Source organism: Ziziphus jujuba, chromosome 1 (genome assembly GCF_031755915.1).
Source record: "Ziziphus jujuba cultivar Dongzao chromosome 1, ASM3175591v1".
NCBI lineage: Eukaryota > Viridiplantae > Streptophyta > Magnoliopsida > Rosales > Rhamnaceae > Ziziphus > Ziziphus jujuba.
Genome location: NC_083379.1, coordinates 526,146 through 553,480, shown reverse-complemented (window position 1 = coordinate 553,480; position 27,335 = coordinate 526,146). Strand labels below are relative to the sequence as shown.

At 33.3% G+C, this 27,335-nt stretch overlaps 3 protein-coding genes and 1 pseudogene across 4 annotated transcripts; 3 read left to right on the top strand and 1 right to left on the bottom strand.

The window, feature by feature from the left end:
* Positions 1 to 3,732: 3,732 nt before the first annotated feature.
* LOC107415513 (glucan endo-1,3-beta-glucosidase 13) lies at positions 3,733 to 6,691 on the top strand. 2 transcript variants are annotated; one of them, XM_016023952.4, is made up of 4 exons: positions 3,733 to 4,080; positions 5,247 to 5,570; positions 6,193 to 6,223; positions 6,323 to 6,691. In XM_016023952.4, exons 1-4 carry the CDS (start codon positions 4,011 to 4,013, stop codon positions 6,420 to 6,422), a joined length of 525 nt encoding a protein of 174 aa, XP_015879438.1. In that variant the 5' UTR covers positions 3,733 to 4,010; the 3' UTR covers positions 6,423 to 6,691. The 2 variants fall into 2 exon arrangements, with proteins under 2 accessions (XP_015879438.1, XP_015879364.1); XM_016023878.4 differs by having other exon boundaries at positions 3,737 to 4,080; positions 5,232 to 5,570; positions 6,323 to 6,688.
* A 1,425-nt stretch (positions 6,692 to 8,116) lies between these two features.
* LOC107415237 (photosystem I reaction center subunit psaK, chloroplastic) lies at positions 8,117 to 9,481 on the top strand. Its single transcript, XM_016023569.3, has 3 exons — positions 8,117 to 8,306; positions 8,886 to 8,969; positions 9,046 to 9,481. The coding sequence occupies exons 1-3, from the start codon at positions 8,226 to 8,228 to the stop codon at positions 9,271 to 9,273; spliced, it is 393 nt and encodes a 130-aa protein (XP_015879055.1). The 5' UTR covers positions 8,117 to 8,225; the 3' UTR covers positions 9,274 to 9,481.
* Positions 9,482 to 12,707: 3,226 nt separating this feature from the next.
* LOC107416869 (DNA damage-binding protein 1a) lies at positions 12,708 to 23,029 on the top strand. Its single transcript, XM_048475312.2, has 19 exons — positions 12,708 to 12,987; positions 13,414 to 13,462; positions 13,707 to 13,766; positions 13,975 to 14,066; positions 14,276 to 14,327; positions 14,515 to 14,577; positions 14,710 to 14,759; positions 15,459 to 15,534; positions 16,113 to 16,322; positions 16,757 to 16,863; positions 17,011 to 17,119; positions 17,568 to 17,768; positions 17,875 to 18,090; positions 19,146 to 19,256; positions 19,543 to 19,818; positions 20,153 to 20,427; positions 20,978 to 21,329; positions 21,441 to 21,725; positions 22,269 to 23,029. The coding sequence occupies exons 1-19, from the start codon at positions 12,884 to 12,886 to the stop codon at positions 22,848 to 22,850; spliced, it is 3,270 nt and encodes a 1,089-aa protein (XP_048331269.1). The 5' UTR covers positions 12,708 to 12,883; the 3' UTR covers positions 22,851 to 23,029.
* Positions 23,030 to 24,272: 1,243 nt separating this feature from the next.
* On the bottom strand, positions 24,273 to 26,211 carry LOC107415334 (uncharacterized; annotated as a pseudogene).
* Between the last annotated feature and the right edge of the window lie 1,124 nt (positions 26,212 to 27,335).

Sequence of the window (27,335 nt, the reverse complement as noted above, 5' to 3'; positions counted from 1 at the left end):
GCCCTAAGATTGCAAAGCTGATCTGCAAATATTGTATATACTTTGTTTCTGTAAACATGATCTCCCAAGATAACTTTCACTTATCATCTTCTTATTTTGTACTAAAGATCTTTTGTCCATTCTAAATTATCAATAATTTTATTGACAATTTGTGTCCTTTTCTTCTTATTAATTTATGAAAGAGAAGAGCAAGACAAAGTTTTAGCAAGATTATGCTTTTCATATTAACCAGCTTTTTGGCTTTTTGGCTTTTTGACGTTGATGAAAGCATAATCAATAAATTCCATTAATTATGTAGGTAAAATATGCAAGTGGTGACGTAGTAAGATTAGGGGATCGAGAAACAAAATTTAAATAGTTAATAAACCCAGATCGAAAATGGAAAAAAAAAAAAAAAAATGAGTACCATTTCAAGGAAGTATCATATTGATGATCATCCAATAAGCAAAATTAACAATGAGAAATTAATTAATTAAAAGAAATAGCAAAGCTAAACAGCCCAGCAATATTCCCGGTGTTTTGATAGGGCGACAAACAGACAAAATATGTCACACAGACAAACTCTTCCTCAACTTACCATAATTTAACAAACTCCATAGAGCTCATCTTTCTTAAAACTTATGGTACGTACTGCCTGGAGCTTTTTGAAAAGCAAACTTATATAACGATTTATGTATGTACATGTATATAAATTACGATAAAAAAAATTTATTTTATTTTATTAAATTAATATTTATATTTGATAATTATTGAATTTTATTTATCAATCGATTTTTATTTTTTTAAATAAAGATTTAATAATTATTAATGATTAATTTTAATTTATTAAAATAAAATAAATTTTATACGAATATATTAGTTTATTAGTTTACTTGATATTATATACAGTTATAAATTTTTTTTGGTAAATAGATAAGTTAAAATTGTATATAAAATGGGTAAATGTATGCATGTGAGGAAGAAGAGAGAACAACCCAAAAGTAGAATATAAAATAAATAAAAAAATTAAGAATCCAAGTGGTGTGGTGGAATCCGATGGGTGTTCTCTTCTTCTTCTTCCTCGTTAATTGGTAATATATAAATAAAGCATATTTTGCCTGATGTTCCCGAAGCCGTATTCGAACAGTGTCGGCTTGATTTTTGTACTACAACATTGAATGGTTTTTCGTCTAACTGCTAGATTTTGTCTCTCACCACACCACCACCTTCATTATTATATACATATATGTACATGCGCTATTCTTCTTAATTAATTGATTGGTTAATTATATTTGTTTATCAAAAAAATTTTTTTATTTAATTAAATTTATATTTATTGTTATTATATATAATATAATATGAATGGTTTATTACCAAGTGTGTATATATATGTATATATATGCTATGACGAAATTCGTATGGATTGGCTTCAATCACAAGTACCACTGCTAAACGGAAACCCTGCAACCTGCAGCCCAGACCAAACTGTTTACTCTCCATTTTTGTTTAGCTGCCCAACTTCTATTTGGAAAGTTGAGACAAACTAATAAAACACATGTATGTATTTTGCCGTTAGGCACATTTCGATAAATTATTTAGCAATAGTATAAATTATTGAAAAGTTGCAATAAATTAAACTTAAAATCAGGAAGCAGAATATTTTGTAAACTCAAATTATGCAGTTTCCAATTTGAATTACTTGAATCATTGGAGATGTGTCTTTTTTTTTCTTTTTCTGTGTGTGTTTTTTCACGAGTATGAATGGTCTGCGTCCAATAACAGTAGCCCCAAACCTCTGAAAGGTCTTTATATCTTTTCATCCAGTTTATGATGTTTTGTATTATATGATGTTTGTATGCCAATAATACAGACCTCATTAGTCACATCCATTTCAACAAAATTATAATTCACCAAAAGAAAAAAAAAAAAAAAAGGCAAATAAATGTTTATTTTTTAATCTTTTTTTCTTGCATTGGTTAAATATTATATATTTACGTAATTATAACTCTAGTGTAGAAAAGCTTTATAGAGATAGTTATATTTGTTGAGAGATTATTATATACATATAGAAATTAGAAAAGTTGTAACTCTGTCCTACCAACATAGCATATGCCTATTTTGGTATTGTTCGAAAATGGAAAATACTAATCGTTTGCTTTGTATCCTCTTTTAATTAATTATATTGATCAGTTTCTAAAGCAGAATTAAATGCCTGATTTATTGACGTTCTAGAATTAGCGAAATTCCTATTTAGCTATTTGTGCTAGCATGCTTGACAAATAATAAATGTTTTTGAACTAAAATCCACATTAGTAATTTATTCAAGGATTGTGATGTGATTAATAACTCAATTAATTATAGTTATCCTATTTATAGTTGTTGTCTATGACGGAAAATTTTCATTTTTAGAAATTAATACCCAAAAAAAGGAAAGGAAAAAAAAAAAAAGGGAAGGAGAGAGAGAGAGAGTAGACCGAAAATGGGGTCGCCATACAGAAAAATAACTTGATTTGTTAACAAATCAACAAAGAGGGAACAGATAAGGGCCACTTGGTTTGGAATTTGTCCCTTTGATAAAGCATATAACATGGAATTATAGGTGCCATTAATTCTTGAATATGACCTTCAGAAATTCAACTTTTATATGCATATAATTACAAGTTTAATCTTATTAATTTTAAAAAATATTTTCACTAATTTTGTATTAATTTGGATGACAACCGAATATGAACTTTTACAAATGTCGAATTCCTCAAAGAATGGTTTCTAAAACCGTTACAGTGCCTTTTAAAAATAATTTATACAAAGTTGGAGTAAGAGAAGTAAAAAGAGAATTGGATATGTTTAATAGCTTTTATATAGTCATAAAAAATGATGGTTTAAATATAAACTAAATAATTAGAGCAATGGGATGCTTAAAGGAACGAATTTATTAAATAATTCTGTTTAGTATAAATGCTTGTTTTGGATATCAAATGCGGTCTCGGTGGAAGAATGTAGTAGAAATGGGCTTACATTTCAAGTGGCAGGCTAAGCTAACTTAATGGGCTCATATTTCTTTCAGTTGGCTCATTTGGCACGGACACCTTGAGGTGAAGCCCGAGACACTTTACCATTAATAAATGGGCTGACTTCAAGTTGTTGAGTTTGGAATTTGTAACTTATAGACTGGTCGACCCAAAAAATGAAAAAAAGCAAAGATCGATTCATGTACAACTTGATTCCATCCCTTTATTTTTCCCCTTTTTTTTTTTCTTTTTTTTTTTCTTTTTGAAATTTCTCAATAATCTAGCTCATTTTTTTTCGTTATATATATAATAAAACTTAATCTCATAGTTAATTATTTTTTATATTTAATAAAAATTAATGGTACGTGTTAGCAATTTTGTTCACTTTTTCATTTATTAAATAGTACTTTTTTCACTTGATCAATACAAAATTATGAAAAGTACATATATAAATATATGTATGTATTGTACGTAAATAGTTTGTGGTCAGTAGACGTAATATAATATAACGTGAAAAAACATTTACCCAAAAAAAAAAAAAGGGAGAAACATATTATAGCGAGATGAAGAATTCAGAATATCGCGAGAAAATGAAAGAGAAAGAGGCGAAAATGGTTTGTTGGTAGAGTGTAGCACGGTAGCAGTGGCAGCTTGTGAGAGTGAATAAAGGTAGTTTGGTCTTTGTGGCAATTATTATTATTTATTTATTTCAAACATGGAAATGGGTGGCAAAAGTCTAAGACCTGCCAAAGATAGTACTTAGCTTCTGAAGCATGCATCGCTCTCTTGAAAACAAAAGTGAAAAAGCACATCATTTCTCTTCAAGGAACTCCAGATTCCTCCTCCTTTGCATTTATATATGTTTTTCTCTTCCTCTTCACCTTCCTCTTCTTCTTCAACACCAGGGGTGCTGAGAGACTACCATTGCCTGCTTCCTCTTCAGAGACTTTTTTTCTCTGCTTAATTTCTTAGTTTGTGGAAGGAGGTTTAAAACTCCTCTGCCTTGTTTGGTTTCTTTCAACCATGACATATTTGAGAATGAATATATGGGTTTTTCAGTCCTTTTTGTTGCTGATGAAATGCTCTTTGCTGGGTATGCCTTTTAAAACTCCAAATTTTTCTCTCATGTTTATGGCCATATCGTATATGGTATCTTGAAAGGTTGGGTTTCTTCTCTCTAAACCCATCAAGTTTTGCTGTAATCCATTGCTCCTTCAACTGTTTATTTTTTATTGTGTGTGTGTGTTTTGTTTCCTTTTTTTTTTTTTTTTTTTCTTTTTTTGGGTAGAACGGCATTTCCTTGTTGATATACTCATTATAATGTTTTCTTTTTCCTGTTATCCAAGTGGGAAATACTTGTATATTGACCATTCGAATCCTAGAACTATTAATTATACCATTTTTTTTACTACGGAGGCAAACATTCTGAAATTTGCATCAATGTCTATAGACAAAAGAAAAAAAAAAAAAAAGGACATGTTTGTTCATCACTTCATGTCCAAATGCAGAAAATCTGTTTAGTTAATTTTTGTAGACGTACCTTCATGTTTGTTTGTATTTTTTTTTCAGCAAAATGTTTCTAGACTATGTAGAGGATGGAAATGTTGGGATGAATGGGTGTTATCTCACTCTTTTTGTGTCTGTCTCTACTAGATTGAGGGACATAAAAATTGTTGCATGCTGGGTGAAGTAAATAAATATGTATCGAGTATTTCATTGGGAATGAACCCTTTGTTTTGGTGGTTAAACGCAAATGTTAGGATACATGTAAAGTCTTTTGTCCAGTGAACTACCAATAAGAGAGAAGAGAGATGCCACTGAAACTGTAACTTTTCGCTTGCCCTGGCTTGTGATATATGAGGCCCCTGGTTGTCTTCACCCTTGTCAAAATTAGGCATAATATTCCACTAATTTTCTTATTTGAATGTATGAGACTTCATCATTCCTTTTCTAACTTAACCTCAGCCAAAGCAAAATATATATGCCTCTTCCTTAATAATATATAGTCTTTAGTGGTTGATAAACTCACACATAACATTGGCTTTGCTGAGATGATTTTTGCACATTAAATTATTTGGAAAATTTAAATCCTTCATCCATGTATGTGCATCTTTCAAATAATTTTGCAAGACTAGTCATGTGTTCGAAAGTTTAACACCAATATCTCATAAATAGCTGATGTTGCTCTGTTTTTTTTTTTTTTTTTTTTTTTTTTCGGCCCATTTCTTATTCAAACTGATTCAGTTTTGACAATTGAAGCGGCGGTACAAGAGAAGGCAGAAACTGCAATACCAGTGGCAACAGAGTCACCCCCGGAAGGCAATACAACTTTCATCGACGGAACAACATGGTGTGTGGCCCATCCAGGGGTCTCCCAGATTGATTTGCAAAATGCATTAGATTGGGCGTGTGGGCTGGGAATGGCTGACTGCAGTGCAATTCAAAATGGAGGACCTTGTTTTGACCCAGACACTCTCTTGTCTCATGCATCCTATGCTTTCAATGTTTACTATCAACAGAATGGGAATTCTGATATCGCTTGCAATTTTGGAGGAACTGCCACTTTAACTAAGAACAACCCAAGTAAGATTATACATATGTTTCCCCTGTATTTCCCCTGCTAATTACTGTTTTGACCATGATATTTGGTAGTGGGGATAAGACTTGGATTTGAACAACTCAGATCATTTTTCTGCATTTCTGTTTCTTGTTCAACTTTAAAGTTGGATTTTGTTTGATTATCCTTATGAGAAGCAAGAAAACAAAGTTCTTGGCAAACTCTAATAGTATAGGAGGTGTCAAATGATACTACAAGCACTGAGGCACATTTTGCTTCCAAATTAAGTAAGGTGAATTTTGGATTTATGGGATTAAGCACCACAGAATGAGCTCCATTTCTTCACATTTTACATTTACTATACTGTTGGGTTTGAGATCCATGGAAAAAGTTTTTGAAATTTTTTTTTACTTAACATTTTCTGATCAAATTTTCAATGCTTCTACGGTAGCGTATCTCCCATTTACAAACATGCGCAGGGTCAACATGCGGGATATGTAATGTACTTACTACTAAATACATTTTCGATAGTTATGAGCACAAACGTACCACTAGTGACATGTAACTTATCATCCATGTTAGGGTAGAATTATCAAAAAAGAGGAGGGAAAAAAACTATGCTGATGAGACTTGTTACTTGTATTACAGGTTATGATAAATGCATCTACGCAACATCCGGGTAAGTTCATTATGTGAACATAATTTTAGTTTGTCTAACCTGAGAAGAAACTAGAATGTGGTCAGCGTTGATTGATATAAAATCATCCTCATGATTCAGATCTGTAGGCTCTTCAGCACCTCCACTGCCCAAGCACTCTCCTAGCTTTATTTGGTGGAAGCTTGCTGGGACTTTACTGCTTTTGTATTTGGGAAGGTGACAGATAATGGCTAGTTTGACCTGTTGATACCCAAACTTTTTGATGCTTATGGAAAGGGGAAAAAGCAAGAGCATGGTTACGTAAGATTTTGAATCTGCGATTTGCCGAGTTATTCCAATCGTTATTGTTGGGCTAGGAATCTAGAATCTATTGCAGTGCAAATCACTTTTTTGTCTCTCACTTTGAATTAATCTTGTGTTTTGGTTAATGCTTTATTCCATCTATGAAGCATCATATATTTTTGGATGTTAATTAGCTCCTTCAAACATATAAAGGTTTGAAATGACAAACCTTCTCACAGCCCTTAGACCAAAACTTCAGACTATTTTCCTACCACGTTAATCGTCACTAATAACGTTCAAATTCATACTTCATAAAATTACATTTTTCTACACAAAGAAGCAAAGAAATATTAAAAGAAAATAAATGAAGGAGATGGTAAAGGAAACATGCTTTACGCACATTACGTTGCAATGAGATAATGAGATGATGAGAAAATGAGCGATAGAATGAAGGAGATGACACAGACAGAAGAGAGAAGCAATGTATAATTGAGCAGTAGCAGTTGTAGGTTAAAAGTAGAAAAACTTGGTAGTACAAAGTGGGGCCACCGTTTGGATTTGATGATATCTTTTTGTTCTTATAAATTAAAAACAACACAAAACAAGAAGGCTCTCTCTGAGCCCATCCACTTGAGCTTGACCTCGGGCAGTGTTTTCTGGTTGCATGTCATAACTCATAACACAACCAGGATGTGAAAGCCTTAGCCCGTTAGACCACACCATGTCTATGCTTTAGAGATCACCTTCTTCGCTTCGTTTTTTTACCTTCTTTATTCTTTGTTTCTCGCACATACAAAAACATTTTTATTTATTTATTTTGCAACACACACAAAAACAAATGTGAAACGCAAAATACTAGACCGACCCTTCCCACTCTATTCTCAACAAACCAACTTCGTAGGTTAATTTGCTAAAATTTTTGTCTGCTCTTGTATTGAAATTTGAATAAATATTTTAAAGTAAGAATAATTTGATATTGAAAACTGCGAAAAAAAAAAAAAAAAAAAACTAGAAACAAAGCCACTACAAAAGAGTGACTTTTATTCGGCAGATGGTTCAAGAAAACCTTGGAAAAAGAGGTCCCCATTGGAACATGTACAGGAAGGGACAACAGTCAAAAACTTGGAGTTGTTAAGGTAAAGCACGCGCGCCAACCATTTTCAATCAGACTAGGACTTGTTTAGTTTTGTTCTAAACTACTGAAATTAGTTTTTCAATAATCATGAATTTTTAACCTATTAGTTCCTTAAGAATCTGTTTATATCACTAATATTTTATTTGAAAAAGAAATAATTGCTTTTAATGAAATTGTAAATTATTTTAAAGAATAAAACCAATCAAATTATAAATAATCAAGTTAAAAAAAAAAAAAAAAGTTGTTCAATTGAGCTTTTCAATTGCTAGATCAACCCAGTTCAATCCGGCCCAAACCCAACCCAGTCATACTACAAATGGCCTATTTCCTTCCAGCTCACCATATGGAGTTAATTTGGGTGACGACCGAAACCTCATCCAAATGAGCAAGTCCAATGGCGAGAAGCCAACTAAGCAATAAGTATCTAAGCGTATCCAAATCTGACATCCTGAAGCCACAAATTGCTCATGCGGCTGTTGTGCAGATTTGCTTACGGGGTGGTTTATAATTGTGACATTCTGGCAAATACCCAAAAAAATATAATAAACTTGTCAAAAGAGAAAGAGACCTTGCACTCCTAAATCTGTGCTCTTTGTGATCTAGCAAATGGCAACCACGGTGGCTACGTCTCTCCCTCAATTCAATGGGCTAAGACCCACAATTTCTGCAGCTCCTGTTAAATCCCTGGTCAGTTCTGCTTTTACGTATATATGATGTTCTAAGTTAGTATGTTTCTGTATTATATGTTTACATGCTGTAGATGACTACAGATTTGGTGAGTGCTAGATTGGCCTGTTGGGGATTTTCTTAGGGGTGGTTTGGTTCATCATCTATTTTTAAGGCTTGACAGTTTCAAGATGGTCATTTGTGTACAAACCAATTAAAGTTGTGAATAAATTTAAGAAACGATTAGAGTTTTTGATATTCTGAAAAAAAAAAAAAAGAAAAAAAGATCGTAATGTAAAATTGGAGCAAAAACCGAGGAAAAATATATCTAGAAGCTATTTAGTTTTTACTATTGCAGCATTTGGTTCATGGTAAATTTTCTTAATTAAACTAGTATGTCCGAAATCATTTGGAAGAATCAAGAATCAGTTTTCATTATCAGGATTTGGTAAATATGGAGAATATGTTATATTTAGGTGCAGATGTTTAACTCAGTTTTCACTACTTTAAATTTTTTGGCATAGTTTGAGACTTTTGTTCTGAGTCTCATCTGTGTCTCATAAGTTAACTAATCTGAAGTAAATTTTTGTCATTGTTCAGGCAGCAGTTCAGCCAATGAAGCGCAAGGCAAATGGTGCTCTGGGTGCTCGCTGTGACGGTTTCATCGGTTCACCCACAAATTTGGTAAGAATTTGATACCAGTTTTTACAATGCAGAGACTCAGAATATGTTGATGACATCGTTTTTGTGATGGGGACAGATAATAGTGACTTCAACAACCCTAATGCTATTTGCTGGAAGGTTTGGGTTAGCCCCATCTGCAAACAGGAAGGCCACAGCAGGATTGAAGCTCGAAACAAGGGACTCTGGACTGCAGACTGGTGACCCAGCTGGTTTCACTCTTGCTGATACCTTGGCTTGTGGAAGTGTAGGCCACATTATTGGTGTTGGTGTTGTTCTTGGCCTTAAGAACATTGGTGCTCTGTAAAAATGTTAAATATTCACAACTACTATTTCAGTTCTAAATTTCCTCTCTGTAATCTCTATCCAATGCTCTCTTTCTTTTCTTTGACTAACTTTTTTCTCCAAATCAAAGCAGTACCGTGAGGTCCATGACATTTGTGAGACCCCTTCTGGGCCCCTTTCAAAATTTGGAAAAAGAAAAGGAAGAAGAAATATCTGTCTTACCTTTTGAAGCTTTTGTGCGCTTATAATCAAGGTCGATGTGTCCTTGGTCATTTCCCATTTGTATGTGCATGTCATAATAAATTCAGTGTTGGAATCGAGTGAGGAGTGTTGGCCTGGTGGAAAAGAATGCTCATTCTCTTTGTTCAACGTCTAGATTCAAGTCGCCCTCAATGTTTTCAATGATGCTAAGCTAAGCTTAGGATACTGCTTTCGCTGTTCGATAGTCTCATATATTTAAATGTTGGTTAATGTTTTCAGTAAATGTCCAAGGGAACCAATAGAAGCAAGATTTTACCTTGGTGAGTGGTGACAGAAAAAGGACACATTGTTGATGTTGGTTAATGACAGTAAAATTCATTAGTAGATATTATAATCAACTTGGTTTCCTATAAATCTTCTCTTGCAACCGACAAAGCCTTAATTCCCATTTTTAGAGGCAATCCATTACAAATATTAGCAGTCAACTCTGTCTCTCTGAATTCCATTTCTTTATAAATTAGATTTTAGGAGACTAATGACTAAAAGAGAGCTCATATTGTCGACGTACTAGAAGTATAATCTTGTTTGGTAAAAAACGTGGTTTTTATGGAAATCTAGAAGAATAGAGAATTAACAAGAAATAGTACTAGTCAAGACGGAAAAACAAAGAGATGGCTTTTGGCCTATGTCTATGAGATGAGAAGAAAAGACATCCAGGTGATTCTACTATCTAACAAGAAAGTCTAAAGCAGCTTTCCCTGCAGGGATAAAAACAATGCCTTTTCTAAAAGAATCCTAATTCTAAATAAGAAATAGAATCCAACTGCAATTTGAGACATATTAACAAATTCTCCAACAGCTCCTCTGATACAAGAGAGGAGGAGCTGTGTTGAACGTACCTCGCTGGGGTTTTCGCCTTGATATATTATACTACATACATAGCCTTCAATCAAGTTAAGCTCAAGGACATGAGGACTTGAAACAAAATATCTAACAAATAATAACTTGAGGCCTCTATAAACGTTGTCAATGTCATAATAGAAATAAAGTTGATATGTGCGTACACTTTTTAGATCGCTGAGCATAATTTCCTTGCTTCACCTGTATATATTGTAAAATTGTAAACAAGTACAATGCAATCCGCTCCTCCATCAACAATTCACAACCAAAGGACTCTTTAGAGATGTACATTACGTGGAAGCTATATTTATTGGATGGATAACTACCCAGGAAATCTAAATTTTCTTTAAGCTAGCTAGCTAGTTCTACATCATCCACGCTTCAATACATGCTAATACATATATATATTGAAAAGCAATATCTCTCTAATATTCTAACCAATGCCCAATCACACATATTGACACCATAGTCCAGGGTATGGTTCGCGTTTGCTAGTTCATATGGGGTCCGAAATTTGACAAGTTTTGACGTATCCATATAATATTTTTTGACAAATATATGTATAGAATATTAGGATAAATATAAAAAAAGAATGAATTATCAAATAAAGTTCAAGTATGCTTTTTTCCTATAAAATAAAAAAATACAATGAAAAACAGTATTAAACAAAACAATACAATTTATTATAAGTTATTATTATTATTTTGTTATGAAAAAAAAAATAAATAAATAAAAGGTCTACCGAGAGCAAGGGTTGATGATATTTTAAGGACTGCAGTGAATAGTGTGGAGAGAGGCACGCTTCCGTTTTAATGTGTAAGTGGTAATGTCGTAAGTGAGGGAAGATTGAAGAAGCGGCCGCATATATATCTTTATAATTCTATAATTATACATATAAAAGGCGGAACGCCCATTAGTGTTATAAGTTTTCGGCCCTTTTGAAATTATCAAAATGCTCATTAACTTTTATCGAAATTTTGATTTGCTCTGTATATATGTTTGCATTATTCAGTGCTCTCTCTCTTTACTGCTGCTTGAGATGTGTGCTGTCTGTGAAAAAGAAGAAAAAGCCCCGACTCCTTCTAAACAATAGAGACACACACACTCTACTTTTTCTCTCCTCTTGGGATTTTTTCTTTTTTTACTATATATATATAAAATAAATTTTTTTTTTCTATAATACTGTATATAATAGGCTGAATCTCTATTTCTCCCTCTCTACTGCTTGAAATGTGTGCTACCTGTGAAAATGAAGAAAAAACGCCGACTCCTCCTAAACAATCACACACACTCAGTCTCTCTACTTTTGCTCTCTTCTTGTTTTTTTTTTTTTACCATATATAAAATAAATTATATTTTTTCTATAATACTATATATAATAGGCTGAATGTTAAGAACTCACACAACTTTTGGATCCTAAAAAAATATCTTTATATCACTCTCCTTTATCCTCTGTTTTTAGAAAAAAATAATTATATCATCGAAGGTCTTTTGTTTCCTTCCTGATTTATATTTTACATTATTTAAAAAATATATATATATTAAAATAGACATTTGATATTTTTTCGAGTGTAATTATATTTTTGCCAAAATATATATTAGATTGGAACATGATAAAATTGGTAACTGGCAAAGTGAGTTTTTATTTATACATATATATATATATATATATATATATATATATATATTTTTTTTTTTTTTAGAGAGAGATAGATCGAGTTAGCGATGGAGGGAAGCTTAGAGACGGTTTCTATTAAGATAGATATATCTACTACCATAAAATTTGGGATTGGATTTGTGCATATGGTATGGTTTTAATTTAATTTTTTTATTTTTTTTGGTTGCCTTACTTGCTTTTCTGGAACAGAAGAAAAGAACTTGGTTGTATATGTGTTTGGCTCTTCTTTTAAATTTTGATTTTCAATTTCTATTCCATTTGTTGCCTTTAGATTGTCCGTGTTGTAGAATTATATTTGGCCTCTAACCTAATTTGTATTCCATTTATTTATTTATTTATTTTCTATATTCTAATTATCATTTTCGCTTTTAAATATCACAATATATTTGCTTTTAAATTATATATATATATATATATATATATAACAACCATTTTTATTATATAAAGATATTTTCTTTTGAAGTAATCCTATATTTTTTTCAAAATAATAATTATATATATAACTTAATAAAATTAAAAATTAAAAATTACCATTTCAAATTAAAATTAGATTTTAAATAAGAGAAAAGTAGGTCTAACACTATCAAATCACGGTCCACGTGCATTGCATGTGGACCGTGGCCATACCTATTATACGTGCAAGGTGTGCAAACGCATTTGCTTAACTAATTTACCCTCTTCTCTCTTTATCGCCTCGGTCGACTGTCCCTCCCAACAACAAGAAGATGAAGAAGCTTCTTTCTCTCTGCTGAATAGACCCCACCGCCACCACCACCACCACCACCACCACCACCACACACACACGCACATATATATATATATATATAGAGAGAGAGAGAGAGAGTGAAGGAAGATGAGCATCTGGAACTACGTCGTCACAGCTCACAAGCCTACCAGTGTCACCCACTCCTGTGTTGGCAATTTCACCAGCCCTCACGAGCTCAACCTCATCATTGCGTATGCCTCTCCTTCTTCTCTTTCTCTTTCTTTCTCTTTTTTTTTTTTTTTTTTAATCGAGTTTATGAATAATGTTTTCGGATTTATTTATTTGAGTTTCAAATATTTCCGGATGAGGGTTTATAATAGCAATTACCAGTTTCCGACACCCTTTTGTTCAATTCAATTCAATTCTTTCTCTTCCTTCCTCATTCCTGCATAATATTCGCGCTTACACTCTCTAATTTCTCCTTTCCTTTATTATTATTTTTTCTCCTCAATTTTTCGTTTTTGCCCTTGTCACTTCCGGGAACGACATATTTATAATAAGAGTATGTTATGCGGCTAAATTCACTAACGGCTTCAAACTTGTACCATGTATGATTCTGATTTCCTTGATAGCTATGGTTCATATTTACATATATATATTTTTATTATAAATTTCAGGAAATGCACCCGTATTGAAATTCATTTGCTTACTCCTCAGGGTTTGCAGGTAAAATAATTACTTCTCTTCTCGGAAATTGCGTATTTTACTTTTTATTTTCTTAGTAGCTCTAAGTTTTACTTGTTCACCTATAGACTGGCAGTGACCACCTTTATTGATCTTCCTTCTGTATTTTTTTAAACCTAGAAACCCCTTTTTTGTTTCAGAATTATACTTTATTTTTTATTTTTTATTGGTTTTACCTAGAATTAAGATTTGATAGTATAATTAAGCAAAAATTGATTGTTTGCAGCCCATGTTGGATGTGCCAATCTATGGAAGAATTGCAACCCTTGAGCTTTTTCGTCCTCATGTGAGTTTATTACTATTATTATTTTAATCATCCCTTCAAATATATATATATATATATATATATATATATATATATATATATATATATATATATATATATATATTTCCCATTTTCACATTTGATGGTTCTCTCTCTCTCTCTCTTTTTATTTTTTATTTTTTTTATTTAAAGAAAAGGCTTATTATTATTATTTTTTGTTGGAAAACAGGGTGAAGCACAAGACTTTCTATTTATCGCAACAGAAAGATACAAATTCTGTGTGCTTCAATGGGATGCTGAAACCTCTGAGCTTATTACAAGGTTTAAACATGAAAAATGAAGTGAACTAGTTTCATTAATTTGGTTTTTGCATGTTTGACTGTATTTATGTTTGAGTTCCTCATCTTGAAGTAACCTTCACCTTATTGAGGCAAAGCAAGACATGCATTTTGTGTGCTCTGTGAACTTTCTCTATCAAAAACTCTAAGATAACCTGCATATATTGATGGATTTATACCCTTGTAATATAGAGCAATGGGGGATGTCTCAGATCGAATAGGTCGTCCTACAGACCATGGTCAGGTACATGTTAATTTTTTGTGTATTTCATTATGTTTGTGAATTCTTTTGAGGTTGGGTTGTTCTTGAAGCATTTATATTAAATCATTTATTTATTTATTTGTTTTTGAACGGTGGATATCTACATGGCATTACAGTTCTACCTTGGAATTTTGTTAATCCCTTTGTGTTTTTCTCTCTTTTTCCGCAGATTGGGATTATTGATCCAGACTGCAGATTAATCGGACTTCATTTATATGATGGATTGTTTAAGGTATGTAGTTTCATATACCCCTTTTACTTTAAAGACAACAAAACACAACCAAAAAATAAAAAATAAAAAAATAAAAAAATCTTCTAGCAAGTAAAAAATCTGAAAGAAGAACATCATTTGCTTGTCTATCAGGTTATTCCTTTTGACAACAAAGGGCAGCTCAAAGAAGCATTTAATATTAGGTACTTATAAATTTCTATTTTTGCTCTTGTAGATAATAAATACATTCTGTTTATTAATTTTCTTGTGATAAAGTTGGATGGATCTGCAGTTTACCAAATATCATTAGACCATGAAGGGTAATATTCGATTTTGTCCTTTTGAGAAGGAGGAGGCCTCCAACATTAATTCTGAGGTTTTGATATTGTTTAGTCCACAATCTGAACACTAGATTGCATTCTGCAAATGCATGTAATATAAGTTCTTCATCCCTTCTACATATACAGACTTGGAGTAGTTGCACAGAAAATATTGTTCTCAAACATTTTCTTTATTTGGAGTTGTCGTAGAGCTGGAGATAAAAAGGTATATGGCTAGAAAATATAAGTAAAGAATGACAATCAAAACTAAAATCAACATGGGATCATATTATTATTATTAATTGAAAAGTTATGTTTTCACTTGTTATTGTTAAAATTATACTTATAAATGGTGTTTGGTTGTCATATGAAGGATGTGCATGCAGTTGTGTTTGTAGAACAAAATGGACTATCTAAAATTTGACATATGTTGTTTTGCGTTTTGTTTGCTTTTACAATTGTGTTCCAAGTGTAACTTCTAAGCATTGCATCTACGTCATTATCTTTTTCTCTTCTTTTTCCTGTCACTCAAATTGGTTTAGTTTTCCAGAATTATCATTCTAACCATGATTTACTTTTCAGGCTTGAGGAACTTCAAGTTTTGGATATCAAGTTTCTCTATGGTTGTTTGAGACCTACAATTGTAGTTCTTTACCAGGTCCCATAAATTCCTTTATGGCTTTTTGTTTATGTTGGGCTTGTGATTTCTTTTTAACATTTACTTAGTACATAAATATTATTGGTATTGTTAATTTGCCTGCATTTATAAAATTATTATTTGTATAGTTTGAAGCTAATGCATGTCAAGTAGTTGGAAGTTGAAATTTGGAACTTAGAAATGATGTCTTTACATGGAAAATCTGGGAATAACGGCATATGGCCATGACAAATTTTTTCTCTAGTTATATATCCCAGTCTGTACAATGCATATCAAAATGGTATCATTGGGTTTCCCATATAGAAAATACGTAAACAATATTCTTGAGGAACGTGAGGTGTGTCAAACTGATATTGAGGGAGTATATTTTTACAGGTAATGTTCTGTGAATGTATGCATGCTACTGCTACTGAGATTGTCATTCATGTTGTATTCTCATCTGGCCTGTCAGTTGTTTTTTATTGTCATATTCAACTACCAATGGATTTCTTGGATATCCTTCATATGTGCTTTTTGATAATTTAATAATACTTGGGATAGTTGTTCTTTGCCTTACTACTGTCTTTGTAAAACTGCAGGATAACAAAGATGCTCGTCACGTCAAAACATATGAGGTTGTTCTGAAGGATAAAGATTTTGTTGAGGGTCCTTGGTCCCAGAACAATCTTGACAATGGAGCTGCTTTGCTAATACCAGTTCCTCCACCACTTTGTGGCGTCCTTATTATTGGAGAGGAAACAATAGTCTACTGTAGTGCCAATGCATTTAAAGCAATCCCAACCAGACCTGTATGTTACATTATACTAATATATATATATATATATATATATGTATACATATATATAGAGATTCTATGGTGCGGACCATCTCCATATATATATGTATATATGTATATATAGTAAGGCTCTTATGCTGGAAATCCTGGACAATTTTTGTATTGAAAAATTATAGATATATATGTGTGTGTGTGTGAAAATTTTCTCTCATCCGAGAAATCCCTGATGAATTTTATCTTGGAGATCCTAGATATTAGATGTAATCCAATGTGGATTACGTGTAATCTGGGACCTCCCTGATTGAATTCATATGGGATTTCTTAGATGAGAGAATCACTATATATATATATATATATATGCTCACATCTCATTGCAAATATTCCAGAGTTGCTTGTTGTAATAGTATTGTTTTTAAGTTTCTTGTCTTGTCCATTGTGCACCTGTAGTCCATAACGAGAGCATATGGAAGAGTTGATGCTGATGGTTCTAGATATTTACTTGGTGATTATTGTGGTTTGCTGCACCTACTTGTTATAACCCATGAGAAAGAAAAGTGAGTGATTGCTTATTTTAAGATTGCAACTTTTATTTTTTTTAATTATTATTATTTTTTGGGTGGTGAATTTACAAAGAACAACAAAAGTCTGGCAATCTGTCCTTGTTTGTTGTGTTGAACTTCTCAGGGTGTTTCTCACTGCAGGGTGACTGGACTCAAAATTGAGCTCTTGGGGGAAACTTCAATTGCATCTACCATAGCTTATCTTGACAATGCAGTTGTCTTTGTTGGATCTAGCTATGGAGATTCACAGGTATGGTTCTGTGATCACCTTCTTCTTCATGGTAATGGATGTGACTAGTCTTAAGTTCCTACTCCTCCTGGTATTTATTTTAATTTCTTATGGTCTAAAAGTTTGTGTTATGGACAGTAAAAAAGTAGAACGCATGGTACTGATAAAAATCCTAATTAGTTGAAAATACAGAGGTTTTATCTCATGTCAGGAATTTAAGTATTTTACTGACAGGAATTAGGAAAAGTTAAGGGGTTAGAATTCAAGATACATGGAAGGAAACCTTAATTTAATTTCAACTCATAGATGCCAGTTCTTCGTGGTGAAGTAGGTTTCACTTGATGAATTCTGTATTTACATTTTTTCTTTAATTTTTAAAAGTGGATTCTTAAATCTGGAATGTAATCCTATATCATCCAAAGATCAGTTACAGATCAAATATTAACACCCTCAAGTGATGCAAATGCAGCTTATAAAGCTAAATTCTCAGCCTGATGCAAAAGGTTCATATGTGGAAGTTATTGAAAGGTACGTCAATTTGGGGCCAATTGTTGACTTTTGTGTGGTTGATCTTGAGAGGCAAGGCCAAGGTCAGGTTGTAACTTGCTCGGGAGCTTATAAAGATGGTTCTCTTCGTGTAGTTCGAAATGGAATTGGTATCAATGAACAGGTTTTGCTTATTGACCTTTTTGCTTTGTTTGGCTACCCCAGTTCCTTTGTGATGATGGAGGTCATATATTTTGTTTTCATGTCATTACCATCTTGATATGCTGTAGGCATCAGTTGAACTTCAAGGTATTAAAGGAATGTGGTCTCTAAGAACTTCTACTGATGACCCATTTGACACCTTCTTGGTTGTAAGCTTTATCAATGAGACAAGAATTTTAGCAATGAATCTTGAAGATGAGTTGGAAGAAACTGAGATAGAGGGTTTCTGTTCTCAAGTTCAGACTTTGTTTTGCCATGATGCTATCAACAATCAACTTGTGCAAGTAGGTCACTTAATTTCCTCAATCTACTTGCTTTCTTCTTTGTTGTAATGCTTAAAGTTTTTATCTATGATAAAAACTATATGGCTATTCATTTTAAATTTTCTAGGTCATGTGTTATACTTATGTGTTGGATGAATGGAGGTGGTTTGTTCTTTCTGTTCACATTATGTTTTATTGCATTAAATAACTGGTTTGTTAATCACCTAGTTCAGTCTATACGTCTGCTGGTAGTAACTTTGATTTGTAAGCTAGAAGAAAAACGTTTTGCATGAAATTGAAGGCTTTTTACTTCTTGTAATTTCGTCCATGCTCAATACTTGTAAAATGTAGTATGATTCAACTGGTAAAGTGTAATAATGATTTGTCCAGTAGGATGTGAATTATCTAACCATGTACATCAGGAGAAGTGGGCCTTTCTTAATTGTTGAGTTTGTTATTGAATTCTCAGTCTGATAGATTTATACTCATGCACACATTTCTCACATTATGATTCAATGTCATCTCTGATGAGATTTCCTATGTGGATGACAAACTTTACAAGTGCACCTCCAACAAAAGTATGGAGGTTTGTGTCGTGATGCTAGTGTAGGCCTTTCCTTTGGTAATCATGATTGGCATTGAATCGTAGGTTGAATATGAATATTTATTGATCGCTGTTAGAATACAATAGGCTTCTTCTTTTTTTTCTTTTTGAAAAGGTCATATCCAGATTTTTTTTCACTTGTAAGTTTTCTTTTCTACCCTTCAATATGTTTCTCAAGTACAGTTTATTGTGGTTGTAAGTTTTGATTAAATATTTCAACTTGCTGGCTCATCAGACATATATCTAACAAATCGTACCATACATGATGTGTAACAAGTACACATCTGTGTCATCACAATGTAGATAATCTGTTGATGACAATTGTGATATAGGTGGGAAAGATGTCTTTATCTCCTTTAATGTATTTTCTTCCTTAAGACATTATGGCAAGATGATCTGAAGGTGGTTGTTGTATCGATTGGTTACTGATATAAGTATTTAGTACTTGTTTGTTGATTAACCGACATGACAGGTCACTTCGAGCTCTGTGAGGTTGGTAAGCTCTACTTCAAGGGAGCTAAAGCATGAGTGGACTGCTCCATCTGGGTATTCCATTAATGTTGCCACTGCTAATTCCATGCAGGTCTGCTTCAAATTATTATTATTATTTTTTTTTTTCATTCTTGTTAGCAAAAATTGTACCTGGGAATCTTGTGTTCCAAATCTTTCGAGAGAATTTATACCAGTATACTAAGTTAATATTCTACCTATAATCAGTGGTCGATTGAAATGCAACTTCAACATTCTAAATGAGTGGACCAATTCCATGCTGCTTATCTTACATTTTTGGCCTCTTATGCCATCTGCATTTCACATCTGATGTCTTGGAGATTAGGCAACTGATTGAAGCATTGGTCACTTCAATGCAGGTCTTGTTGGCTGCTGGAGGAGGCCATTTAGTTTATTTAGAAATTGGTGATGGTCTACTGACAGAGGCGGCTCACGCACAGTTGGAATATGATATTTCATGCCTTGATATAAACCCAATTGGTGGAAATTCAAGCTATAGTCAGCTAGCTGCTGTTGGAATGTGGACGGATATTAGTGTCAGAATATTTTCACTACCTGACCTAAAGCTTATCACAAAGGAGCATCTTGGGGGAGAGATAATTCCTCGCTCTGTTCTCCTATGTGCTTTTGAAGGGGTATGCCCGTGCTTTAGCTTTCTTTGTTCAGTCTGAATCCTAACTTTACTTGATGTTAATTTGGATTAGAATTTTTCTTTTGCTTTTTCTGATTTTGAAATGCTTTACAGAAGTATTATATACAGTACAATGTAAGAATCCTTCCACAGATATTCTGGTTTCTCTTTCAACAGTTTTGGCTAATACTCAATGCCCAAGTGAAATTTGACTTTTCTTAGATCACGTGGTTTTTGAACTTAAAACTTTGCTGCTTTGTTTGTATGTTTGTATGCTTTTGCTTAGTTTTTATTTGTGGAACTTTAATTTTAAATGCTCTCTTTTGTTCCTTTTTCAGATATCCTATTTATTATGTGCTCTTGGTGATGGGCATCTCTTGAACTTTCTATTGAACACAAATACTGGTGAGTTAACTGATAGGAAAAAGGTGTCTCTTGGAACTCAGCCTATAACACTTCGTACCTTTTCATCCAAGAACACCACATATGTATTTGCTGCATCGGACAGACCAACTGTCATCTATAGCAGTAATAAGAAGATGCTTTACAGCAATGTAAATCTGAAAGAAGTCAGCCATATGTGCCCTTTCAGCTCTGCAGCATTTCCAGACAGGTACCTTTCTTGTGCTAGTTTTACTTTCAAGGTTCCTGTGCCCCAATATATTTTGTCTATTTTGTGCTTATTTTGGATTCTGTATTTTTATCCATTTCAACTCAATATGCATCCATGATATACAATGTTATTACTCGTAATTCAAATTTGCTGCACACTAAGCTAAAGGATCATCCTTCTCTTTTATCTTTTTCCTTTTTTTCCCCCCCTCCTTTGGTGCATGCTAAATAATCACTGAAAACTGAAGGTTCAAAGTGTGTATGTATTTCTTAAAACCTTAAAGCTATTGGAGTTGTAACTTTAATTAAAGGAAGGATCCTTCTCTTGATTGATATACATTTATATAACAAGATCTTTTTCAGCGTCTTTGTAAATAGAATGATTTGATGTATCTACTTCTGATACCTTATAGAAAAACGTTGAAATTATATGATAAAAAGATGATACCTCATCTCCGTCACGTTTTTTAAATTCTGCAAAATTTTAGAATTATTCAGTAACTCACCTCTTCCATTTTTTTTTTCTTTTCCTTGTTTCTTTGTCACTGCAGCCTTGCAATTGCAAAAGAAGGTGAACTCACCATTGGCACCATTGATGATATCCAGAAGCTGCACATCCGTTCTATTCCACTGGGGGAGCAAGCACGACGCATCTGCCATCAGGAGCAGTCTAGGACCTTTGCCTTCTGCAGTTTAAAATATAACCAGTCTGGTACAGAAGAGTCTGAAACACATTTGATCCGCCTGTTAGATGATCAAACCTTTGAGTTCATATCAACTTATCAACTTGATACTTTTGAGAATGGTTGCTCCATACTTAGCTGCTCTTTCTCAGACGATAATAATGTATACTACTGTGTTGGGACTGCATATGTGCTGCCAGAAGAAAACGAGCCATCCAAGGCACGATGTTCATGATATATTTTATTTAAATGTATCTCTAAATTGGAACTTTGATAATCTTTTATTCTGACTGAGAAAACTGATTTTCATATTTTGTCATAAATGATGTAGGGTCGTATTTTAGTGTTTATTGTTGAAGATGGGAAGTTCCAGCTTATTGCAGAGAAGGAAACTAAGGGAGCTGTTTACTCATTAAATGCCTTCAATGGAAAACTCCTTGCTGCTATTAATCAAAAGATACAGTTGTACAAGTGGATGCTTCGGGATGATGGTACACGGGAATTACAATCCGAGTGTGGGCATCATGGACATATACTTGCGCTTTATGTACAGACTAGGGGGGATTTCATTGTCGTTGGTGATTTAATGAAGTCAATTTCCTTGTTAATGTACAAGGTAAGCAGCCTACGAATTTCACCATAATATGATCCTCTTCTAATTGGAGTTGAACCAATTGATTTAGGCATACATGGGTATTGACCATTGTTTTAACAATATGTTGTATGATAATGTCTGATATGATATTGTTGTAGGTATGCCGATTAATGCCTTGCCTGACAACCATCGCCTACTATGTAGTGCAGTATTATTAGACTGGTTTTGGTGTCTTAAAAATGGGGGAAGGAACTTGTTTGTTTGTTTGATCTGTTGATCCACTTGTTAATGTATATTTCTTTAAGTTTGTCCCAGAATTCTGGACACCGTATATATCCATACGTACTCACTCGAGCAACTTTTTTCTTTTTGTTTTTTAATTTTTGTTCTTGTTTTTTTGTTTTTGTTTTTTTTGGTTTAATTTTTTAATGAGTCTGGCAACTTTTTTCTTTTTGTTTTTTAATTTTTGTTCTTGTTTTTTTGTTTTTGTTTTTTTTGGTTTAATTTTTTAATGAGTCTGGCAACTTTTTTCTTGAATAAAAACACTTCTTCATTTGTCTTCAGCACGAGGAAGGAGCCATTGAGGAACGAGCTCGTGACTATAATGCAAACTGGATGTCAGCAGTTGAGATTCTTGATGATGACATTTACCTTGGTGCTGAGAATAGCTTTAACCTCTTCACTGTTAGGAAGAATAGTGAAGGTGCCACTGATGAGGAAAGAGGCCGTCTTGAGGTGGTTGGTGAATATCACCTTGGAGAATTCATCAATCGGTTTCGGCATGGTTCTCTTGTCATGCGCTTGCCAGATTCCGATGTAGGCCAGATTCCAACCATCATTTTTGGCACTGTCAATGGAGTAATTGGTGTCATTGCATCACTTCCTCATGAACAGTATGTCTTTTTTGAGAAGCTCCAGTCAAACATGAGGAAGGTGATAAAGGGTGTTGGAGGTTTGAGCCATGAGCACTGGAGGTCATTCAGCAATGAGAAGAAAACTGTAGAGGCCAGAAATTTCTTGGATGGAGATCTGATTGAATCATTTGTTGATCTGAGCCGTAGTAAGATGGATGAGATATCAAAACAAATGCAAGTCTCGGTAGAAGAGCTCTGCAAGAGAGTAGAAGAGTTGACCAGGCTGCATTGATAATCTCAATAAATTTATTTTCTTGTTCAATTGTTAATTCTTTTTTAATGGTTTTTACTCTCTTTTTGGTTCTGTTTTGGAATGCATGGGGTATGAAGTATTACTTTGCCTCGAGTTTTACTAAAAATATTCATGTGTATTGTATCTTTTGATATGCAGTGTAAAAATATTTGGAGAAATCCTGTTTGGCAATATGTTTTAAGAACTGTTTTTTATTTTTGAAAACAGAAAATATTTTCAAAATACAATGTATTGATTGGTCGTCAATTTTCAAAAAAAATTTTCAAAAACAAATGGAAAAGATAACAAAAATAAAAAACAACAAAAAAATATTTTTCATATTTTTTTAAAAAATTAAATGTATATTGATAGCATTGATAAAGAAGAATAAAAATGGTAATTTATTCCATATAATTCGAAATTGCATCTACTGCTGTTAAAATATGTTTTTGGTTTCTGAAAATTGTTTTCAAACATAATTGGTTAAATTATTATTATTGTTATAAAATAATATAAAATTATTTTTATTTTATATTTTAAAAATAAAAAATAAAAAACATAACCAATCAGATTATTCACTGGGCTGGTTTTTATTTTATTTTATAGGTGGGGTATGAATGCAATTGTAGCCTCCACTTAATGGTTTTTTTTCCTTGCCTTTTTTTTTTTTCTCGGTAACAGAAGATGCATTAAATACGAAAGGCCCCAAAAGAGGGGAAAACAGAGCACCCACTCACCCTATTACATCAGAATTCGCAATCTTCAGAAATAGATGGGGGAGAGAATCCATATTAGACAAAATCACAAGGCGAAAATACAACCGTTCAATAAGGAAAATTTGGCAATCTTAACCGCGAGTTTATTAGATTGCCGCGGGTTCCAGTTGAGAGTCCAATCAGACTCAGCGAGGTTATCGCGGAAAAGAGTGACATAGTTGACGAGTATACCATCCACACGGATCCATGTCTTATTTGATTTTCTTGACAGCCAGCTGAGCATCAGACCACTGTAGATGAGAAGCACTAGCAGAAGCCCAAGCAAGAGCTCTGAGCTCTGACTTCGGCAGCAACATGAATTAAGACTTCCCATAAAATCACGAACCACCATGGCAGCTGCTGCATCAACATTGACTTTCCACCAACCTTTACCATGGGACACCAGTCAACATCAGCTTGAACCAGAATCTCAAAATCTTTGTTCTCAACAGAGTTGAGCATAAAGTCATCCACCCCATCTTTTCAAAAAGATAAATAGATCAAGGATATTTTGTTTGCACTCGAAAAATAGTTTTTGCTTGGCATACAAGATAGCCTTGTATTTATTTTAGATGCCTGATTTGCCTTTAGAAAACGTAAGCTTTTTAGTTGCTATGCTAGAAGATAAAAATCAGATCCAATATAACAATTCAACATCGTTTTCAAGTCCAGAAAAAAATGAAATTTATAAAAACTATCTCCCAACTACAAGCTTTTCTTCGGCAAATCATGACAATGTAAATAGTTTCTGGTGCAATTATAAATTAATTACACAGGGCTTGCAATAAATAAAAATTTGACATGTAACTATTTGTCTAAAATTACAGAAAAATGAAACCAAGGCTCAAAAATCATCTTCTTTTTTTTTTTAACTATTTCTTAACGGGGCAAGGACATGAAAGGAAGCACAAAACATAAATAGGAAGAACAAGTAACACCAAAATTTGAGGCAAGGGGTGGGTTAAATATCAAAGGAAGTAAATGGTGAAGGCTCAAACTCAAGCACCAGCGCTTGCTTAAGAATATTGAGTTTGTTTCCGCAACTCTCCCTCAGCATTCCTAAGAAACTGATCCCAACCACTTACAGGGCTCGCATCCAAGTAACCATGTGGAACTGCCGTCTTCAACCCTGGCCCTACTACACATTGGCTCTCCACAATTCTCAACTCCACACCACTTTCTTCTTCTCCTTCTTCCTTTTCCCTTATCACCTTCTTCTCCAATTCCTCCCAATCAAACAGCAATGGCAGGGTAAATACACCCCATGGATTGAAATTCACTATCTTAACCCGTTCATCTCTCGTCACATATACATCAAATGTGTAATCTTGATATTCAAATCCATGCTTCACGTGTTCCACAAAGAATTCCCGGATCAATACTCGAAGATTAGACTTGTTTTCGAGCAGAGCGGGATAGAAAGTTGTAACCTCACGTTGGCAAATTCCCAACCAAATTCCGATCCTTGACAAAGCAGTGAAATTCCATGTGGGATCGAAGAGATGGGTACCATTTACGAAGCGCAAGGAGGAAACTTTGGGGTCTGGATGAAGTGGTGTGTGTGCAGGAATCATAGGCGTGGCACAGATGATGAGCGAGAGGGACTCGGAGGATCAAAGCAAGAGCGCAATCTCAGGCGAAGGAAGAGCATCGGAGGGTCCCAGTAGTGCTCATCCAGCAGAGTGAGTTTTTGGGTGCGCTCCAAATGAGCTTTGGGAAAACAGCACCTCGTCCTTAATCTCCAATTCCAGTTCAGGGAAAGAAGGTGGCGGTACCGATTCCTCCTTCGGATCCTCCTTCTGAAACCTGATAGTCCTCTTCCTCGTGCGGATTGTGAATTCTATTGGGGGAGCGCATCTTCGTTCAAGACGGAAACAGGAACAAGGAATGGTCCTGAATCATCAACCAGGTAGTCGACGAAGGATTCTGGAAGCCGATGAATTTGGGTTTTCGTAGACACGGATTTGAACTTTGGGTACCATTCCTGAATCTGGCATCGGTTAATTTCTTCTTCCTTCATTTTTTCCTTCTTTTTTTTTTTTTTTTTTTTTTTGGGTCCCTTTTTCTTTCTGAATTCTGGTCTACAAAAAAAGCAAAGCAAAAGCATAAAATTTTCAAAAACAACCCAAAATCATGGCAATGGCAGTGGCAAACGAAGAAAAAACCTAAAATATAAAACACTGAGAGAGAAATCTGAATTTGAAGTTTAAGCCCCCTAGCAGTGACTAAGTAGTGAAGAAAAACTTACCTGAGCTTCTAATCCGGTGGTGTCCAATGGCGGTGGCTGTGGCTCTGCGTTGAATTACTTAGAAAACAAGGAAGAAGAAAAACCTCCCTCCCCTCCCTAATTTCAAAAAACCAAACCTTCTGGTTGTAAGAGTAGTTTATAAGCCCAATGGGCTATTGGTTGTAGCCCATTCTTATCATTATTGTTTTTTAAAACTAGCTCAAGTAGTAGTAGCCTCTTTCTTTGTGTTTTAAAATTGTTTATTGCTAGAATTAATTAAAGAACATAATCCAAATAGTAATAAATTACTATTTTACTAATTAAATGTAATAATAGATCTGAATAACCCAATTTGTTTTTTCTTTTTTTTGCATTAAATTTTTTAGTTGTTAGTTACATGATGGATTTTTCTTTTTTCTTTTTGTTCTTTGTAGTAATTTTGGAACTATGTACGTATATAAATTCAAGACCGACAAACTGATTCATAACAAAAAGAAAAACATAGAAATGATTTATAAATATGGAAAAAAAAGGTTAGAAAAATCTTTACACGCCCAATTCCGAATCAGAAAAAAATAAATTACATTTTGATAAAAAAAAGAATAAAAAATTATCTCACTTTTTGAAAAGCAATTAGAGCCATATAAAATTCACCAACAAAGAAAAAAAAAAAAAAAGCCTTATAAAGTGTCAAACTTGGAAAATGGGTAAAGGGCCAAAAAAAAAAAAAAAAAAAATTAATAGTACTTCAGATTTTGAGATCCAGATTGAGAAGTGATGGGGAAGATTAGTACATAAAACTTTTCAAAAGGTCTGAGAACAATGGACAAAATTCATAAAATTGTCTCAATTTATATGACTCTTGTGGAGACAAAAAGTACATGAGATTTTTAGATTTTTTTATGTTTTTTTTCCGCCATAACAAAAGTCCGTGAGATTCTGCATGATCAAGTCTTGTCATTATCATGACACGGTAATTAATAATAGCCAGACAATTCAATGGTTAAAAACCAATAAAAGTAATTGTGGATATTGATACATGATACCTTTTATTTTTAAAAGATTACATATAAATCTAAATTTATTAATTTCTAATAAAAATTATAAAAAAAAAAAAAAAAATTTATGTGACCTTCAAAATTAATTTTTTTAATATTTTAAATTAATTTTTGAAAAAATTAATCAACATTTTTGAAATTATAAACGGCTTCGTTTTAAATCAAATTCAATATTTATTTTTTTTATGATGAATTAGCTAATAAACTGTGCTTATATATGTATTAAAAAAGAATAATGTGATTTGAAGTGCAAGAAAATGTTATGGTTGATTGGTCTGGTATGATAAGATGGGACTGACTGTTGGTAGTCATTTCTAAGAGTCTAACCAAACATTCTACTCTTGGCCACATGTTTTCTTGTATTGTGATGGGGATTCTTAAGAAAAATAAATAAATAAATATATATATCCATTTGATAAAAGCAGAGCTGATGGGATAAATCAAA

Excerpts from the sequence above, each read along its gene's own strand:
- LOC107415513 (XM_016023878.4), top strand. The coding sequence starts at position 4,011 with ATGACATATTTGAGAATGAATATATGGGTTTTTCAGTCCTTTTTGTTG. Across the intron at positions 4,081-5,231 it reads GATGAAATGCTCTTTGCTGG|TTTTGACAATTGAAGCGGCG; the intron begins GTATGCCTTTTA and ends AAACTGATTCAG. Across the intron at positions 5,571-6,192 it reads TTTAACTAAGAACAACCCAA|GTTATGATAAATGCATCTAC; the intron begins GTAAGATTATAC and ends CTTGTATTACAG.
- LOC107415237 (XM_016023569.3), top strand. The coding sequence starts at position 8,226 with ATGGCAACCACGGTGGCTACGTCTCTCCCTCAATTCAATGGGCTAAGA. Across the intron at positions 8,307-8,885 it reads CAGCTCCTGTTAAATCCCTG|GCAGCAGTTCAGCCAATGAA; the intron begins GTCAGTTCTGCT and ends GTCATTGTTCAG. Across the intron at positions 8,970-9,045 it reads TCGGTTCACCCACAAATTTG|ATAATAGTGACTTCAACAAC; the intron begins GTAAGAATTTGA and ends TGATGGGGACAG.
- LOC107416869 (XM_048475312.2), top strand. The coding sequence starts at position 12,884 with ATGAGCATCTGGAACTACGTCGTCACAGCTCACAAGCCTACCAGTGTC. Across the intron at positions 14,328-14,514 it reads GTCCTACAGACCATGGTCAG|ATTGGGATTATTGATCCAGA; the intron begins GTACATGTTAAT and ends CTTTTTCCGCAG. Across the intron at positions 20,428-20,977 it reads TCTGCAGCATTTCCAGACAG|CCTTGCAATTGCAAAAGAAG; the intron begins GTACCTTTCTTG and ends TTGTCACTGCAG.